Source organism: Elephas maximus, chromosome 20 (genome assembly GCF_024166365.1).
Source record: "Elephas maximus indicus isolate mEleMax1 chromosome 20, mEleMax1 primary haplotype, whole genome shotgun sequence".
In the NCBI taxonomy this organism is placed as follows: Eukaryota; Metazoa; Chordata; class Mammalia; order Proboscidea; family Elephantidae; genus Elephas; species Elephas maximus.
In genome coordinates, this window is record NC_064838.1 from 38,202,153 (window position 1) to 38,219,888 (window position 17,736).

Genomic DNA, 17,736 nt, shown 5'->3' on the forward strand with positions numbered 1-17,736 from the left:
TGGGTAGGTGGGCAGCTGTGAGCAGACCGTCAGCCCATTCGTTAGATGGGAAGGCCGAGGTCCATGGTCCCCGCCTGCTACCTTTGCGGATCTCCTCGCGAATCTGAGACTCCATCTCCTCCATCTGCAGCAGCGTCTTCTGCCAGTAGCGCTCAGCACGGCGGCTCTTGGTGCAGAAGACGAACAGGGCTGCGGGCGGCAGGGAGGTGGGTCAGGCCACGAAGCCCTTTGGAAAGCAAGTATTGTCACTTGCTGTGTGCAGGGCCCAGGCCTGGGGGGGGGCAGGTCCTGCCTGCTGGCCTCAGGGCCCCCCTTCTCTGGCCAGGGAGACCCCTGGCACCTCAGCCCTTCAATTCTCCCCTTCCCTGGGGGCTAAAAACTCCTAGAGTGGAACCTGGGCAAGACGTGCCTTGTAGAAGGACCAGTAAAGAGTAATGCTTGATGTCCCATTCTTACACAAAGTGTGTATGTGTTTAAACAGGGGTTAGTGGTGATTTTCTCTGGGTGAGGGAATTATGGGTGATTTCTGTTTTCTTTCTGCTTTTTAGCATTTTCTGTTCCATCTACAATGAGCAGGTGTTACTTGTGAATTAAGAAACTTAAAAGCTGATTACAAAGCAGTATTATACACATTATATCCTTTGGTGGATACACACATATGCACATGCACGTGTACATGTATACATACCCATTACCTATTCCCGTTGATTCCAACTCGTAGTGACCCTACAGAACAGAGTAGAACTGCCCCATAGGGTTTCCGAGTCTATAATCTTTAAGCAGGCGGAATGTCACACCTTTCTCCCTTCAGTAGCTGGTGGGTTCAAACCACTGACTCTCGGTTAGCAGTATGTATACATCCAACCCACCAAACTCACTGCTGTCGAGTTGATTCTGACTCATAGCAACCCCATAGGGTTTCCAAGGCTGTAAATCTCTACAGAAGCAGACTGCCATATCTTTATCCCAGGGAGCCACTGGTGGTTTTGAACCACTGACCTTTTGGTTAGCAGCAGAGCACTTAACCACTGCGCCGCCAAGGCTCCTTGTATATATACACACACACACACAAAAGGTATTCGTTTAGAAAATAGACCAGCAGAAGATATACTAAAACATAAAGAGTGCTGATGATGGGTTGTTTTTTCCTTTTAGCTTCTTCCTTGGTTTTTTCCTTACAATTTTTTACATTGAATATATACTTTTTTAACAGCTTTATTGCGATATAATTCACGTACCATACAATTCATCCACTTAAAGTGTACAATTCAACGGTTTTTAGTACATTCACAGAATTGTGCAACCATCACCGCTATCTAATTTTAGGACATCTTCACTACTCCAAAAGAAACCTCACACCCGTGAGCAGTCACTCCTCATCCACCCTCCCCCAGCCCCTGGAAAACACTAATCTGCTTTCTGACTCAACAGATTCACCTATTCTGGACATTTTGTCTAAACAGAATCCTACAATATGTGCGGTCTTTTGTGACTGCTTCTTTCACTCAGCACGATGTTTTCAAGGCTCATGCATGTATACATACCCATTACCTATTCCCGTTGATTCCAACTCGTAGTGACCCTACAGAACAGAGTAGAACTGCTTCTTTCCCTTTATTGCTAAGTAATATTCCATTGCTTGGATACACCACTTGTTGTTTATTCATTTATGAGTTGATGGACACTTGGGTTGTTTCCACCTTTTGGCTATTGTAAACAATGCTGCTATGAACATCTGTGTACAAGTCTTGGTGTGGACATATGTTTTCACTTCTCTTGGGTATATGCGTATGAGCAGAATTGCTGGGTCATGTGGTAGCTCTATATTTAACATTTTGAGGAACTGCTAGATTTTCCATAGCAACTGCACCATTTTACAATCCTACCAACAGTGTATGATGGTTTCAATTCCTCTGCTACATTGAATGTAATACTTTTATAACCACTATTTGAATACAGGTGTAGCCCACCAGACCTATAGGTTAATCTTCCCTAAACAGCCCTTCATACCTTCACAGCTTCCTATTGACCGGAGAACAAGGCTCCAAATTCCTTTGCCAGCGGCATTCAGGGACAATCACCTGGGCCCAGCATACCCCCCAACACCTACCTTCTCCCACCTACTGGGGCTATAGCCAGGGCACACCTCTCCCCCTGCTCTGTGTACGTGGCTTGTTTCTACCTCCAAGCTTTTCTTCAGTTGTGCCCTGCCCATTATGCCTTCTCTCCTCCTACCTGCCAGTCCTCAGAGGGCCGGGCAAGGAGGAGCAGGGTCTGCCCTCCAAAGTGTTGCAGGCTGGGGCTCCTTACCGACCACAGACAGAAGCAGCAGGATGCTACAGATGACAATGGACACGATGATGGCAGTCTCACTGCCCCCCAGCTGCAGTGTGGCAATGGTCTGGTTGAAGTTTCCCACCTGGATCTGCAGAGCAGGGTGAGAGTTGTAGCTTTACCTTGACTTATGCTGTGGCTCCTCTCCTCACTAGCTGTGTGGCCTTGGGCAAGTGACCTAACCTCTCTGAGCTTTATAGCCCACAGATAACCACACCCACCTCCAGGGGGTGCTGTGAGGGTTAAATGCAATGATGCTTGTCAAGCCCTTAGTGCCAGGCCTGGAGCAGAGGTTATGATTATTATTAAAGCCTAGGGGAACTATGGAGGGGCCAGAGGCAGGGCAGTTCATGTGGCCCAGCCACAGTGCCCAAGTATCTGTAGGGCTGTCCTGGGTCTGGGGGAGCAGGCAGTCTGAAGATCAGAGGGCAGAACTGGCAATGGGTGGGGATGAAAGTCACTTTCCCTGTCAGAGCTGTGCTGGGGTGGCATCTGCTGCCTGGGAAGGAGGAAGCTCCCCACTGCAGGAGGTGTGCAAGCAGGTACAGTGCAGAAAAATTCTACTCTCTGGGCCCCCTCTCTTCTCCAGCCCTTGCTCCCCATCCCTGCCACAATTCTACAAGGTGACCAGCAGCCAAGTCTCTGGGTGGGGTACCAAGTGGGATTGGGACAACTTCTTAGGGTTTCTGAAAGTCCAGCCCCATCAGGCCCAGATGAGGCCAATCACTGGCCTTGAGCAGATCTCTAAGTTCTTGGGCCTTAGTTTCCTCACCCATTATGTGGGGATATAAAGCTCTGCTTTGCTTTGCTTGCCTAAGCTACTAAGCATGAAAATGCTCCATGGGCTTGAAGTGCTGGGCTTGGGGCTCAGTCAGTGGGCCAGGGTTGGAGCCAGCCCCCGCCTCCTCCAGCACCATTCACTCACTGTGATGGGCAGCTGGCCCTCAGCAGCACCCAGGGACTCATTGACGGAGCAGTGGATAACTCTATCAGAGATAATCTGGATGTCACAGGCCACCTGGCCTATCTTGACCCGGTACTCGTGGCTCTCAAGGCCCAGGCCATCCTGCTCCTTCTGTGGGCACAGAATGGGGAGGTTCACAGGGGGTACATTTGCAAGGCCCACAGGCTGAGCCCAGCCCCACCCAATGGGACCCGCCACACTCACATGGATGACCAAGGTAAGAGGCTCCCCAGGGTGGTGCTTGATCCACTTCTCCCTCTTGGCCGTGGAGAATTGTGGATCAGGGAGGTAGTCCAGGCGGAACCTGCTGCCCCGCTGTGCCTCCTCGGGGTCCAGCAGCTCCTCAGCCACAGCCACCTCGTCTGTGTAGACCCGCCCATTGATGAAGAAATCCACTGGCGCTGATGCATTGCTCAGGGCCCCCGGGGACGGGCAGGTGATGAGGGTGGAGTTGAGAACCTTGCAGAGCTGATAGAGGAGGGGCAGGGGCCAAGGTGAGAGTGGGGAGGTGGGGGGATAGACAGATGGACATGGAGAGAGACAGGAAGAGATTGAGGTTTAAGGAGACACAGACAGAAAGACAGGGAGAGGAAGAGCGGCAAAGAGACAGGGAAGAGAAAGATGACAAACAAGGAGAGTGACAGGGACAGTGAGGAAAAGAGGAGAGGAATAAAGGCAGAGAGAGGGAAAAAGAAGGATGACAGAGACATGGAAAGACAGAGACAGGGAGAGATACAGAGACAAAGAGAGCCAGGGAGAGACACAAAGAGAGAGAGGGAAAGATGCAGGCAAAGAAAGACAGGGAGAGATACAGAAAAATAGGGAGAGACAGGAGAGACAGAGACATAGGAAGAGACGCAATGGGAGTGAGGCCATTCAGTCAGGCTGCTACAGCCCCAACCCCACCTGCCGCCCCCTTGCCCCTGGGCCCCTCACCGTGGGCTCGCGGCCAATGTGGTGCACCGCCATGGACACGTTCTGTACCATGTGGAACCGTTCGCCAGCCACTGTGATGGTCCTGCCGCCACTGTCGGGGAGCAGGCCCATCAGCCCGGCTGCAGCCTGGGAGGGGGGAGGAGGGGCGAGGCCCAGGTGGGGCTGGGGCTGGGCCTCACCTGACCAGGCTGCGCTGGGGCCTAATAGCCGTGATGACTGGGTTCCGCATGTACCGGAAGGTGAGGTTGCCGCGGGCGCAGCCCTGGCGCTCGAAGCGCACGCACACGGGCACAGGGGCGTCCAGGGCTCCGCCCGGCGCAGTGCAGGAGATGCTGGCGGCGGCGCGCCTGGGGGAGGGGCAAGGTGTCAGCAAGCCTCACCTTCCTCCTGCTCGGCTAAGCGGGGCTCACCCCTGCTGCTCCCCTCAGCACCCCACCATGTCCTCAGCCTCCTCTGCCCCTTCAACAGAAATCCTTTACCTCCCACCGGTCCTCTTGCTCGCACTGCCACACAGTACCCAGGCTGTCCTCCCCACCCTGAACACTTTCCCTCTCCCCTGGGAACCCTGCCCCTACATCTCAGTTCTGCTCTCCCCACCTCCTCCCAGAAGCCTTCCCAGGGCTCCCTTCCCAAACCCCGCCCCTGGTGAGGGCTCTCTCCCCAGAGACCCCAAAGCTCTGACTGCTTTCCCAGTCCTGGTCCCGTTGGATATCCTATTTCCAGTGGATGGGTCTGCCCTTTCCCAGAGGGCTGAGACTTCACTGGGCTCATGCTGGTGTCTCCAGCAATGCCTATCAGTGGGGCCTGGTACACAGTAGGTCCAAAATAAAGACATAAGTATTCCACCAAGCAACTCTGGACCAAACTCCTGCCGCTGATCACACCCCTGGGTCAGCCAGAGGATCTTAGAGTGTGTACGATCATCACACCTACTGTATACCGGTAGTGCACAAAGTACTTCCCACAACTCACAGGAAGCGTTCTGACCAGATACGGAAACTGAGGCTCAGAAAAGGGAAGGGGCTGGGCCAAGGGGACACAGCCAATGAGGACTTCAGTGATACTTGGTGCAAGGACATCACACACCATCCCCCCACCCCTATGGATTGTCTAGGCTAGAAGGAGGGGCTGGGCCCAGGGGCTTACATGAGGTCTGTGCAGGGTTCTGTGTCGTTGACCAGGACCTGGAGCTCGGAGCCAACGTCAAGATGGCTCCCGTGGATGGTGATCCTGGTGCCCCCTGCCTTGGGGCCCATGGCAGGCTCCAGAGAGTGGACCAGAGGTAGCTGTGGGGCAGGCAGGCAGACGGTCAGTTCAGGTTCAAGCCAGCCACCGGGGTGTAACTGGCAGAGGTAGGCAGCTGGGAGGTGTGGCTGCCCTTACCACGTAGGAGAAGCGTTCCCTTGACCGGCCCTCCTTGGAGGCGTTCACCATCACCACATCTGAGAAGGGCTCTGGGGCTGGTCCTGTGGCACACACAATCCTGAGAGAGGCAGCCTGGGTCAGGGGAGCAGCCAGCAGACCCCATGGTCCGGGCAGGGGATGCCCCGGCTTCTCCCTTGAACAATCCCCTCCCTGAGTTCTAACCCCAGCCTACAGTGTGTGCACACCTCATTCTTGCACTCAGCCCGCCCTCCCCGCCCTCCCCCCACTCCCAGGTAGGGCTGGTACTTAGCTGCGACACACCAAGGGCATTACCAATTGTGAAAATATTGAAACAAATCCATATCTGTTGGTAAATAGCCACCTGAACACCCAAACCCCACCCCGACCTCCCTGTGCCAGGCTCTTCCTGGGACCACTCTCCACCATGGCTTTCCCACAATTCTGCAACTATTAAGACAAGGCTGTTGGACAAGATGGTCTCTTGGGACACTTTAAAGTTCTCTGATCATGAGAATATCTGCTGGGCTAGTAGGCTGATGGCCTTAGCTGCAGGCCTGACTAAGGCCTTCCAAAAGGAAATCCAGCTCTTTCCCTGCTCACAGCATTTCTTAAAGCCCCTCCAGCCTGGCCAGGCACTGCAGACCCAGCTCTTCACACCACACCAGCATCCTGCAAATTGTCTTTTCTAACTGCAGATTTCTTTCATCAGAGCAAGGCTTACATGGAAGTAGAACCGGTCTAGGGGAAGTTGGGAGGGCTTCCTGGAGGAGTGGGCATTGAAGCTGGACCTTGAAGGATAAGGAAACTCCAAGCAGAAAGAGGCATGATGGGGGGTTGGAAGGGCCTGAAGCAAAGTCCGGGAGCCCTGGCAGTGTGAGGAACTTGTGGGGAGCAGCCAAGTGCTGAGGTGCGAGGGATGGAAAGAGGGGGCAGGAGAGGACAGAGCTGCAGGAATGCCCCCAGAAGAGCCTGGAGCACTGCCCGCTACTCACTCCTCTGACACCGTGTATCTGTCGGCCAGCGGCTCACAGGCTACGCTGCCAATCCACACGCCGTGGGCCACATCTCTGAGCCGCCGGCCCAAGTTCCTGCCGCGGACGGTCAGCAGGGTCCCACCGTCCAGGGGGCCACTCAGGGGCTCAATCTGCCAGCGACCAGAGAGAGGGGCGAATGGGTTCAGGCTGGGCCCACTGCCACTCGCACCAGGGGGAGGCAGGGTGGGGCAGACCTATGGCTTAGAGAAAGATCCAGAGGCTGGGAGAGTCCCGGCCACCTGGCAGGTTAGTGGGAGTGCAGCTGATGACGTGTGTGCTGTTACTATGCCCATGTGGGTCTGAGCACGTGGGGGACACAGGGCATATGACAGGGTCAATGCCACCAAGGGTGACACCAGGTCAGCTCACAGTGGCCATGTCTGACCCCGTGATCCTGCACCCAGCCATAGCTGATTAGGCTGGGATGGGTACCTGATCCTGGCTAAGTTAATCAGAATCCTTCCCTGAGATTTTTGCCTTACTTAAAACTAAGGCTTGGCAGTTGTTGGTGGCCTCAATTATCGCCATGCCAGCAAGGTTCCCTGGTCTCACTACAAAAGCCAGTGAAGCTCAGCCTGGCTTCCCCCGCACCCGCATGCCCAGCATCCCTGCCCTATTTTTCTACATAGCACTTAAACTCATTAAAAAAAACCTTGCCATCAAGTAGATTCCAACTCAGAGCGACCCTAGAGAAGAGAGTGGAACTGCCCCATAGGGTTTCTAAGGCTATAATCTTTATGGAAGCAGACTGTCACATCTTTCTCCCATGGAGTGGCTGGTGGGTTTGAACGGCTGACTTTTCGGTTAGCAGCAGAGCACTGAACCACTGAACCATCAAGGCTCCTTCTACAGCACTTAACCACCGTCTACATGTAATTCATTTCCTTTTTCACTTATTGTCTGCCTCCCCCACTAACACCTTAGCTCTATAAGAGAGGGCCACTTTGTTTTGTTTATGGCAGCAACTCCAGCACCCACCATGGGGCACAGCAGGTGCTCAGTAGGTGATAATACAGGTTCATGCCTGGGTGTGTATAAGCACATGTGTCTAGGAGCCCAGGTGCCTGTGGGGTTGGAAGGCACGTGCAGGCATGTGGGTGCATGAGTGCCCCACTGGGCTTGCTTACCAGGTGGATCTCAGGGGCAGGGCAGGAGCCAGGCAAGGGCTGCAGGGGTCCCCGCAGGCGGCAGCCATCGCTCCATACACAGAAGTGGCCCAGGTCTTCACGGCCCAAGCACTGGGAACAATCAGGGCTGCCCATGGCGCAGTTATAGACCTCGACTGGGGGAGACACAGGGAGGGTGAGTTGGCTTCACTCTTGGGGTGCCCCATTCTCGCTGTCCCCTCCACACCCCCAGTCCCCACAAGAACTACACCCTCTTACTGTGTGTCCCACCCAGAGGCAGATCCTGGTTCTGAGGGTCAGGACTCTGTGAGCAACAACACCCCCTCCTGGAGGTCAGTGGTCTTAGCACCTTCTCCATGCTCCCCGGGACCCCAGGCTAAGCACAGCGCAGCTCCAGCCTCATTCAGTACCATCATCCTCGCTGGAATTCTATCAGTTGGGAGCTATTTGTGACCCCCATTTTACAGATAAGAGCCTGAGGCTCAGAGAGGAAGAGTGATGTGCCTAAGGTCACACAGCCAGCAAGTGGCAGAGCCAGGACTCACACCCAGGGCTGACTAGGTATGGGGCCAGGAGGGTCCATCTGCCCCCCCAGTGAGCTCAGGGGCCATGGGGTACCATGGTGCAATGCAGGCCCTGTGGGGGCCAGTCCTGGGCTTTTCTCTGTGGCCTCCTGGCTCCTCGAGGCCTTCATGATGAGGAGACAGCCAAGTGGGTTTCAGGGGCCCCCATGTCCACCAGGGTTATCTAAATAGGCATGAACAGACAGGCCCTTGGAGAGTTGATTAAAAACATAAAATGTCAGCAATGAGAACCACCATTGTTATCGGGATATTGCTATACCCCAGACACTATTCTCAAGGCTTTGGGTGCATCATCAAATCCTCACAAAGCCCCCATTTCAGAGGGACAATGAGGCTCAGAGAAGGTAAGCAAGCAGTCCAAAGTTGCACAGCCATTGCATGGAAACATCCTGAGGGCATGGGTTTTGTCCATCTTCTTTATAGCTGTTTCTCTCAATGCTGGGTGAGTGAGTGACCAGATGCAGAATGGCGGGGCGGAATATGAGGGTGAGTGTGTTCTGGGGAATGACAGGGTGGGCCGCCTGCCTGTGTGTGAGCCCCACCCACTGTTGCTGAGTTCCCTGTGGCTGAGGCTGGCGGTGAGGAGTTGTGTGGGGTGGATGGGGGCTCTCACCCATCATGGGGTCCGGGCTGTCCAGGAATTGGGCTGGCCGTCCCTTTAGCTGAAGGCTGAGTGGGTACACCTGGCTCTTCTGAGTTGTGTGCAGCTGCAAAAGGATAGGAAAGAGCATGATGAGAGATGGGTAATGCCTAGGTCTCTCCTGGGGGAGCGGGTATCATGGAGAAAGGCTAGGGCAGGGCTGTTGGGGATAGGGGAACCAAAAGGCTGACAGTACAGAGGGGTAAAGTGGGGACAAAGGGGTATATCATCTGGACTTGTGCAGGCCTCCCCCTGCCCTCCACTGTAGCCATACCACTCACCACCACTTGGTTGCAGCGTACAGTTGATTCATTCACCCATATGGCCTCAAAGATTTCCTCTGGCCCAAAGCTACACTCTAGGGCTGTGCCCTGTGGGAAATGGGGTTGCTGAGGAGTGCAAAGCCAATGCCCATTGCCCTCCAGCTCCATCAGGACATCATGGACTGCTGCCCCATAAAGTGGGCTTGGTCCTATGTCCAGGCCTTCGCTTGGGCTGTGCTCTCCCTAAACATGCCCTTCCTGGCCTCCACTGCCAACATTTGAGGGAGGCAAGGAGTACATGAACACCCAGAACATTGGCCTCATATTCTCTGTACCACTAAAAGCCTGTCCAACATCCTGACAGCCAAACCAGAGGCCTTTGACTCAGCTCGTGAAGTCCCAACTTTTAAGCATGACCGACATTCAGTGTTCACTCCAGTGAGATTCCACCTGCTTGTTGAACCTTAATACCCCTCGCTTATGTGTCCCAGTGAAACCAAGATACTCTTTAATACCGCAGACTCTCCAGCCTCCAGGCCTTTGCCCAAGACCATTCCTCCACCCTTTCACCACTCAGCAAAATTCAACACAGCCTTCAAGACCCAGCTCAAACATCCCATGTTCTAAAACCTTCCCAAATTCTCCCTTCCAGTTAAGGGCTCCACTAATTTGACTTCATTCATTCAGCAATGAATACCTTGGCCATGTGCTGGGGGCTCTCCCTTAAGCCCCTAAAGCTTGTTGAAGTACCAACTTTATCCCTCATCTCCCCACCCTCTGGGGGAGGGATGGGGCTGAGCCTCTGCCCCTCTGACACCCCTAAGGCCTCAGAAGGCAGTTGGAAGAGTTCAGGTTCTATGTCACATGGCCCTGAGTTCATATCCTATCTCTGCTACTTTCTAGCTGTATGACATTGTACAAGTCACTCCTCCTCTCTGAGCCTTTGTTTTCTTACCTTGTACCCTGGGAATAAGCTTCCTGGCCCTACAGAGTTGCTGGGAAAATGGAAGATCATGATTTTTAGTGGATTGCACACCCAAAAAAACCAAACCCGTTGCCATCCAGTCAATTCCAACTAATAACAACCCTATAGGACAGAGTGGAACTGCCCCATAGGATTTCCAAGGAGTGGCTGGTGGATCCAAACTGCTGACCTTTTGGTTTGCAGCCTGAGTTCTTAACCACTGCGCCACCAGGGCTCCAGGGTCACACACAGTAGGTACTTAATAAGTGCTGGTTGTTGTTAGTATACAGGAGGTGATCAATAAATGTTCATTGCATGAAGCAACAGGGCCCAATGCTCGAGTCTCATCTTGCCCTTGGCCCAGCCCAGGCCTCCCAGGAGCAACATCAATAAATATTTGCTGAATGAGCACACTCGGGTTTCGTGCTGACGAGGCCGAGCCACCCGTCAGCCACGTGGCAGGACTTCCTGTTTATGTCCCTGTCCTTGGCAGATGTGACACCCTGAGAAGAAGGAAGGTCTGTCTCTACCCACCCACCCCCCTCACTTTACCCTCCAGGGGTCCCAGCCCCAAAGCTAACACAGGAAACTGGCTGCTGACAGGCCCTAACACTCATCCTGGGCCCCATCATGCCGAACTGGAAGGTAAGTCCACTTTGGCCACTTCAGGGCATTGAGTCCCACCTCACCTGGGGTCCTCAGGGTGTAGGCTCAGGAAACAGGACTACTGTGGAGCCCAAGTAGGGGGCTCTGCCCGCTCCCTTCTAGTCCCCATCCCACTAGGTGTTCTCAAAGCAGGCCTGGGGGGCAGAAGGGTAGGGACTACTGTCCACACAAGGAGAAGGGGCAACTGAGGCCCAGGGGGGACAGGGACTGGCCCCTATAGTTACCCAGCTAGACGGGATCAGCTGGACTCAAACTCAGGGCTCTGGCCTCCACACCGAGGCTCCTGGAGCCCAGGGGAGCAGAACTGCCCTTCCTACTTCCCAGGTCCCTCAGTCATTCCTGGGAGACTCCCACCCCAAGTGAGGGAAGTGTTCATGGCTGAGAGCAGTGTCCCCCGCCCCCACCACCCTCATTACTCCAGCCCAGCCCCGAGGCTCCTGACACATCCCAGATGCCCCACACGTGGCCCCCACGTGTGACAGCTCCTCCGTGGAAGTGAAGAGACAGATGGTGAATCCCCAGGAGCTGGGGAGGGGGTGGCTGGCATGCTTCCAGCACTCGTCAACACTTCCCACCCAGACGCTCCTCCAGGAGGGGCCCAGAAAGGGGCTGCTTCCCCTCCTCCAGCTCTCTGGGTAGGGGCCCATTTCAGGGAAGAGCACTTGACTGAGAGTCCAGGATGAAGCTGGGTATCCAGCCCCATGCTGTATGACCAGAGTCATCACCTTCCCTGTCTGGGCCTCATTTCCCCCCGTGGGCCCTGTTGCTGGGGCAGGCAGCTGGGAGACCCTGAGCCACCAGGAGGGCCTGCTTTAGAGGTGAGGATGTCTTGGGGTCCTGGCCAAACCACTGTACTACTGAAATTTTGACACAGCTGACACGGTGAGTCTTGGCCAGTGTTTCCCCACAGAACCGCTGGCCTGGCCTTTATCCCTCCACCCCACAAGCCTTCCGTAGCCTTTGCCCTCAGCAGGCTGTGCCCACCTATCCCCCTTTCCCCCAGCCCTGCCTGCCCTGAGTGCTGCTTCCTCCTCAGCCAGAACCTCATACCCAGACAACGAAAAACTCCCAGACAGACACTGCAGGCTGACACAGCGGAGGGCCACAGGCCATGATGCTCATTGTCCTCGGCCATGGGGCCACGGGTGGCCTGCCCTCTGTCCACCCCCAGCCTGGCCTGACCCACACTTACTTGGAAGAAGGAGGCATTGGCGAGGGGCACCAGGATGTTCTGAGAGCTGCCTGTGGGCACAGGTGCCAGGGGTGAGGGCAGGATCTGGGGGCAGTCCTGAGGACTCTACAGGCAGAAATGAGAGAAGGAGTGCAGTCGGGTAATTCAGAGACAGGCAGGAGGATTCTCTGCCACCCAGCTCACCCCCTGCAGCCCTGGCTCCCCGGGGATCTGAGACCTGCTGGGGAGGCACCAGCCAGTGTGTGTAGTGAGAAAAGACTGGGATAAATTCCCAATAGCAGCCACCACTAAGGGCCCTGGGCCAGCGTATCCCATGCACTCTCTCATCTGATCTTCATGGCGACTCCATGAACAGGAAGTTTTCCTGGCTCCATTTTACAGGTCAGCAGACTGAGGCACAGAGAGCCATGATCATGGCCCAGCGGTGGAGCCAGGACACCTCCATCACTGCTCCACAGTGCCTCTCAGAGGAGGCAGGGAGGCCTGACTCTAAGGCCTGGCTCTCCTCCCCATCACTGGGCCTTGCCTGTCCCAACTGTGTAGGAGGCGCGGTACCCACTCCCCGAGACTCCGCCCAGCTCTGCTACGTTGGTTTCCAGACCAACACACGGGAAATGACTTAGAAAAAAGAAGCCCCAGGCTTCTGAATGGTTTACGAGGACAGGGCTGTGAGGGTCAAGGATGCCAGAAGGACATTAAAGGGGCCCCGGTTCCACCAGATGTCTTGGTGGCCACCCTGTCCCTGACAACCAGGTGTGAGTCACAGCCCCTGGGTGGAGGTGCTAGGTCCCAGATACTAGGGGCAAGGGCACACGCTCCTTATTGTCCTCACGTTGGAGGTGGACTCACTGAGGCCTGGGGGAGGAAGACTACATACTTCAGAAAAAAAAAAGAAACTGAGGTTCAGAGAGGTGCAATGAGCTACCCAAGTTCACAGCCAGTGAAAGCAGAGCTGAGCTTTGAACCCCCATCTGTCCAACTCCACATTCAGCGGGCCCCAACTTTGGGGCTCCTAGAAACTACCTGTGGAGCAGGTGAAAATGCAGATGCCTGGCCCCAGCTCCAGATTCCTAGGCCTGCTTGGGGAACTGCTGTCTCCAGGGATCTGGGGAAGCTGAGGCCCAGGAAGAGAGGCAGAGACCAGGGGGAAGGGCTGTGTCCACCATGTCCACCTTGGGGGCCTCTCTGAGCTAGGAAGTCTGGAGCCTCGCCTGCCCAGGATACTTCAGGCCTGGGGTCCCCAGTGAGCCACTAGGAAGTGACTCCTCACATTCTAAGCCTGACCTGCTGGGGCCCCAAGCGAGTGGGATTGGGGGTCCAGGAGCAGCCACACCCATGACAGGGGCCAATGACCCTCCAGCCCTCCTCCTGCCGAAGTCTGAATGGGGAAGGATTTGGGATGGAATCAGGCCTGGAAACACCTGGTGAGCCATGTGTGTCCACCCGAAGTTACCCAGCCGGGGTCAAAGGCCTTGGGGTAGATCTTGGGGCCCTTCCTGGGGTCTTCTCTCCTTACTCCTGATCAGACGGGAGCTCCTTGAGGGCAGGAGGGGGACCCCAGCAGAAAACCAGACCTCAAAGGGATCCAATGCCAATAATAATAGTGGCAGGAGCTAGCTCATAGAGCCCTCACTGTGTGCCTGGCATGGTTCTGAGCCCTTTGCAACGTATTAATTCACTAAATCCTCTTCCCAACAACCTTATGAAGTAGGTACCATTGTTACACCCATTTTCCAGAAGAGGAAACCGAGGCACAGAGAAGCAAGGTGGAATGGGCAGAAGAAGCAGGTCTAGTTCTCCAGACCCATCACTGACCACGAGGCCCAGAGTGGTGAGTTTCCTGGGCAGCAGTGCCTGGTGCAGACCACAGGTGCCCCAGCCAAAGAAAAAACATGGCCAGGCCTGGGTGAGGCTGCCTGAGCTGGCCCATTGCGGGCTGGGAGGTAGAAGCACCAGTCGTTGTCCCTCTCTGAGCCTCAGTATTCACATCTACACCTTAGGGCTTTTCGAGGCAAAGCTGCTGGATAGAACTGGCCCCAGGTGCCCTAAGGCCCTGGGCTGCCCTTTTGCACCCTCTTGTGTGTAAACCCTGTGGAATTTCAGGGAATGGAACCCACGTGTTTCTGATCAGGTTTCACAGCTGCTGCCAGGTCTACTTTGCAGCTGGCTGGGGGACCAATATCTCTGTCCTTCCAGCTCCCCCACCACCCATGGGTAGGTGGCCGACAGAAGGGACAGGGGCAGGAGGAGCTTCCCTATAAGCTCCCCTGAGGCCCAAGAGCCCCCAGAAAGAATGACGTGGGATTCCCGAGGACCCCCCACTCTTTTTGAGTGCTTTTTTTTTTTTTTATCATGGTGGCCACATAGATGCTTGTACACATTCTACAGAGTGGAACTGAGGCTGAGTGTGCTGCACATCCCCCTGGGTCGGCTAAGCCTCCCTCAGTGCCATAGGGCCAGACGGTGTGCTGCTGCTGGTCTCCAGCCCCCACTGTCTGCCTCCAAAGTCTGACTTGGCCTTTGGGGAGCTGTCCCCACAGGCCTGTGGTTTGAATGGACTGACCCTACCTCCTAGTCCCAGGGACAGACAGGTGCCCGGACCTCCCCTGGCTTCAGTGATTGATTCAGGGAGTGTATGTGACCCAAGCTGAGCCAATGAGATGCAATGCTGGGATTTTCAGGGAACCAACAAGAAAGAGAAGCTCCTCTTGTTTCCTACGTTGCCAAGAGTCAGAAGCCAGCCCGGAGCTGCTGAGGCCTTCTTGCCACCAAGAGCAGAGCGCCTGCCTGAGATTGGAGCTCCCCTTGAGGAGTGGAGAGGCTACTGACAAGATTGTTGGAACCCCGGGGTCCAGCTGTGCCTGAAGGTGATAACACCTCCCCAACTAGTCACTCACACAAGCCAATCAAGTCTGTGGGGGGCCAGAGCCAGAGTGAGCTGGGAGGTCCTGGTTGCAACCAGGGGAGTTGGGCCTCCCTCTTTCATCCCAACTTAAGCTGCCAGCGCCTCAGAAAGAGGCTGAATGGCTTTTCCCTTTGTCCAAGCACAGCCTGCAGGCTTAAGGAACCCTGGCGGTACGTGGGCAGGGCTGTGGCTGCAGGAAACCAGAAGTGAGGACACGCCAGACAGCACCGCCAGGGGCCACAGCAAACCCGAGACATGCCCCAGCAGTCACCAAGGGCTCCATCCATCACCTCTTCTATCTCTCATGGTCCAGATGGGAAACCAAGGCCAAAACGGTTCTCATAACTCTTCCAAGGTGTCTCAGGGGTGAAAACTGGTATCCCTCTCCAGCAAAGCACTAACCTGCCAGGGACCCTGAATCCACCGGACTTGGCCCTTCCCCACCTTTCTGCCTCTGAAACTGCCTTCAAACTCCTGCCAAACCTCTCCCTCCACTGGCTCCCAAAGGCAGCGCCGCTCGGTGGTGCCCACGCCAGGCTCTCCACCAAGAGGGCCACCCCCATCTGCCTTCATTCTCTTCTCAGCCTAGCCCTCGGGCACCTGAAAATGGAGGAGGAAGCTACTGTCCTCACTCTCCTTCTCTCCCCACAAAGCTGGGGCCCTCCTCCCAGCACCCTCCACTCAAGTGGGGCTGCAGCACCTCCCCACCCAGTCCTTCATCTGGGCCCACTAGTGACAACGGAAACTGACAAGTGACTCAGCCCCTAGCACCCCCTCCTCAGGACCTAGCACTATCTCCCAGGGCCCAAGGGGTCCATGTGGATGCGCAGACCTGCTACCCACCACCCCTTCCACCCCACCAGAGAGGCATGGCGCCTGGGTGGCTAACTGGCACTTAATTAAATGCCAAATTAAGCACCGGTTCAGAGCCTCCTGCAGGCCCGGGGAGGGGCTGTGCCTTCTCTGGGTGGATTACAGTAATCATCTAAGACAGCTCCTCTTTGCACCTCCACCCCTAACTCCTGGCCACAGCGCTGCAGACCTGGGGGCAGGTCAAACGGCGCTGGGGGAATCAGATGGGGCTCAGGGGAAAATTGGATGGTGGCTCAGGGGCCAGTCAGATGGAGCTCAAGGGGAGGCCGGAAGAGGCTGGTTGGGGAGGCAGCTCTAAGGCCTCCCACGCATCTGTCAGGACGTGGCACAGAGGGGCACTCCCCCAAAAGACCCTCCCCTGATCCACCCAGGCAGTGACCCCCCCAGTTCCCAGGGATCATGGTGGCATTTCAGTGCACACCTACTGTGTGCCAGGTATAATTCCAGATCCCCAACACAGCCTTTTTAGGTAGGTCCCATTTTCCAGATGTGGAAATAGGTGCACAGAAAGGTTCAGTAGCCCGCCCAGGGCCACACAGCCATAACACTAAGGCTCCTGGGGGTGGGGGGAGAACTATGTGTAACTAGCTCCTTCCCAGGGTCTAGGATAGGCTCAGCCATATAACAGGCACTCAATACAAGCTGAGTCCCCCTACCCCACCATCCTTCTGAGTTAGAGCACCAGGAGGCCGGCTGCTGCATGCATGCTCGATGCTGACATTCACTAAGTCCCTACTGTGTCCACAGCCCTGGGCTGGGGCTAGAGTAGACAGGCCCAGACTGCAGGAACCTGGCGTCCAATGCCTCAAAACCTCCCAACGCCTGAAATCCCACCATCATAGCTTCCCTCCTTTGAGTTAAGCATTGCCCCTGCTGGACTCCTCATCTTCAAAGCAATTTTGAGGATCAGGCAGGAGTTGCTGAGACCAGAGGACTCGTGGCTCAGGCTGTGGGGCCCCTCCTTTGCAAGCAGACCGATTATTAGCACCTGCTGTGGCCGACAGGGCTGCAAGGATTCCCAGGAGATTTTCTGTACCCTGTGTTAAGGGGCTCCTGGTACTCTGTGGACTGGGCTGCTTTCCTGAGATGTTCACCCAGGGTGGGGACCGGTGACCTCCTGCTGGAAGCCAGGGTACCTGGGATACGTTGGCCACCTCAGTTGTGCCACCTGGGAAATGAGTGGGAACATCCCTTCCCTGGACAGAAGAGCAGCAGGCGGCGGGGCGGAGCGGGGGGCTCTGTGCCTTGCTCTAGCCCCTCACAGCCCTGATACAAGATGCAGGGCCCAGCAGCCAGGTCTGAGGGTAGATAAGCTGCGATAGTGGAATCCCGGAGCCCCCCAAGCCCAGCCACCCTACCTAGCTGGGCATTCCCACTCCAGCCCATCTGGTCATCCCTGGCACCAGGCGGGGGTGGCCTTTGAGGCTCTTGGGGCAAAGCTGACAGACCACACGACAAGTGAGCCCGTTCCAGAAACCAGTGAGGTACGTGGCTTTTTCATTTTTCCTCCTGTCCTCTCCTCCCTAGTTTAATTGATTAAATCCAGCCGTCCTAGAGCGCTGGGAGGGCCTGGCCCTCAGCCAGCACAGCACCAGCTTGCAGGCCCTGAAGGACCAACACAAGCAGGAGGAGCTGCGAGCACATGGGGCTCGAGACCAGTAGCCTTCCCCAAGTAGGGAGGACCACGGCGCCACCTGCCCAGCAAACTGCGGCCCTACCGCCCATGGGGAAACTGAGGCAGGGGCTTTTTAGCAGCCCAGCTGCTGATTTGTGGAAGAAGAGAGAACCTGAGCTCTGGAGCCAGAGTTCAAGACCCAAGTCTGGGACTTCCAGGCTGAGTGGCTTTATACGAGTCACCTCATTAGGTC

General features: G+C 55.7%; 1 protein-coding gene across 2 annotated transcripts in view; it reads right to left on the reverse strand.

Annotated features, from left to right (window-relative positions):
* PLXND1 (plexin D1) overlaps positions 1-17,736 on the reverse strand; it is a 63,612-nt gene that overhangs the window by 12,627 nt on the left and 33,249 nt on the right. For both annotated transcript variants that reach the window (XM_049862413.1, XM_049862414.1), the window contains exons 9-21: positions 12,091-12,195; positions 9,287-9,376; positions 8,979-9,072; positions 7,782-7,936; positions 6,613-6,764; positions 5,618-5,717; positions 5,381-5,520; positions 4,414-4,581; positions 4,235-4,325; positions 3,503-3,766; positions 3,260-3,409; positions 2,311-2,425; positions 82-189 (exon numbers count right to left, since the gene is read on the reverse strand). In XM_049862413.1, coding sequence (XP_049718370.1) covers positions 82-189; positions 2,311-2,425; positions 3,260-3,409; positions 3,503-3,766; positions 4,235-4,325; positions 4,414-4,581; positions 5,381-5,520; positions 5,618-5,717; positions 6,613-6,764; positions 7,782-7,936; positions 8,979-9,072; positions 9,287-9,376; positions 12,091-12,195 — 1,732 coding nt within the window. The remainder of the gene's footprint in view (positions 1-81; positions 190-2,310; positions 2,426-3,259; positions 3,410-3,502; positions 3,767-4,234; positions 4,326-4,413; positions 4,582-5,380; positions 5,521-5,617; positions 5,718-6,612; positions 6,765-7,781; positions 7,937-8,978; positions 9,073-9,286; positions 9,377-12,090; positions 12,196-17,736) is intronic.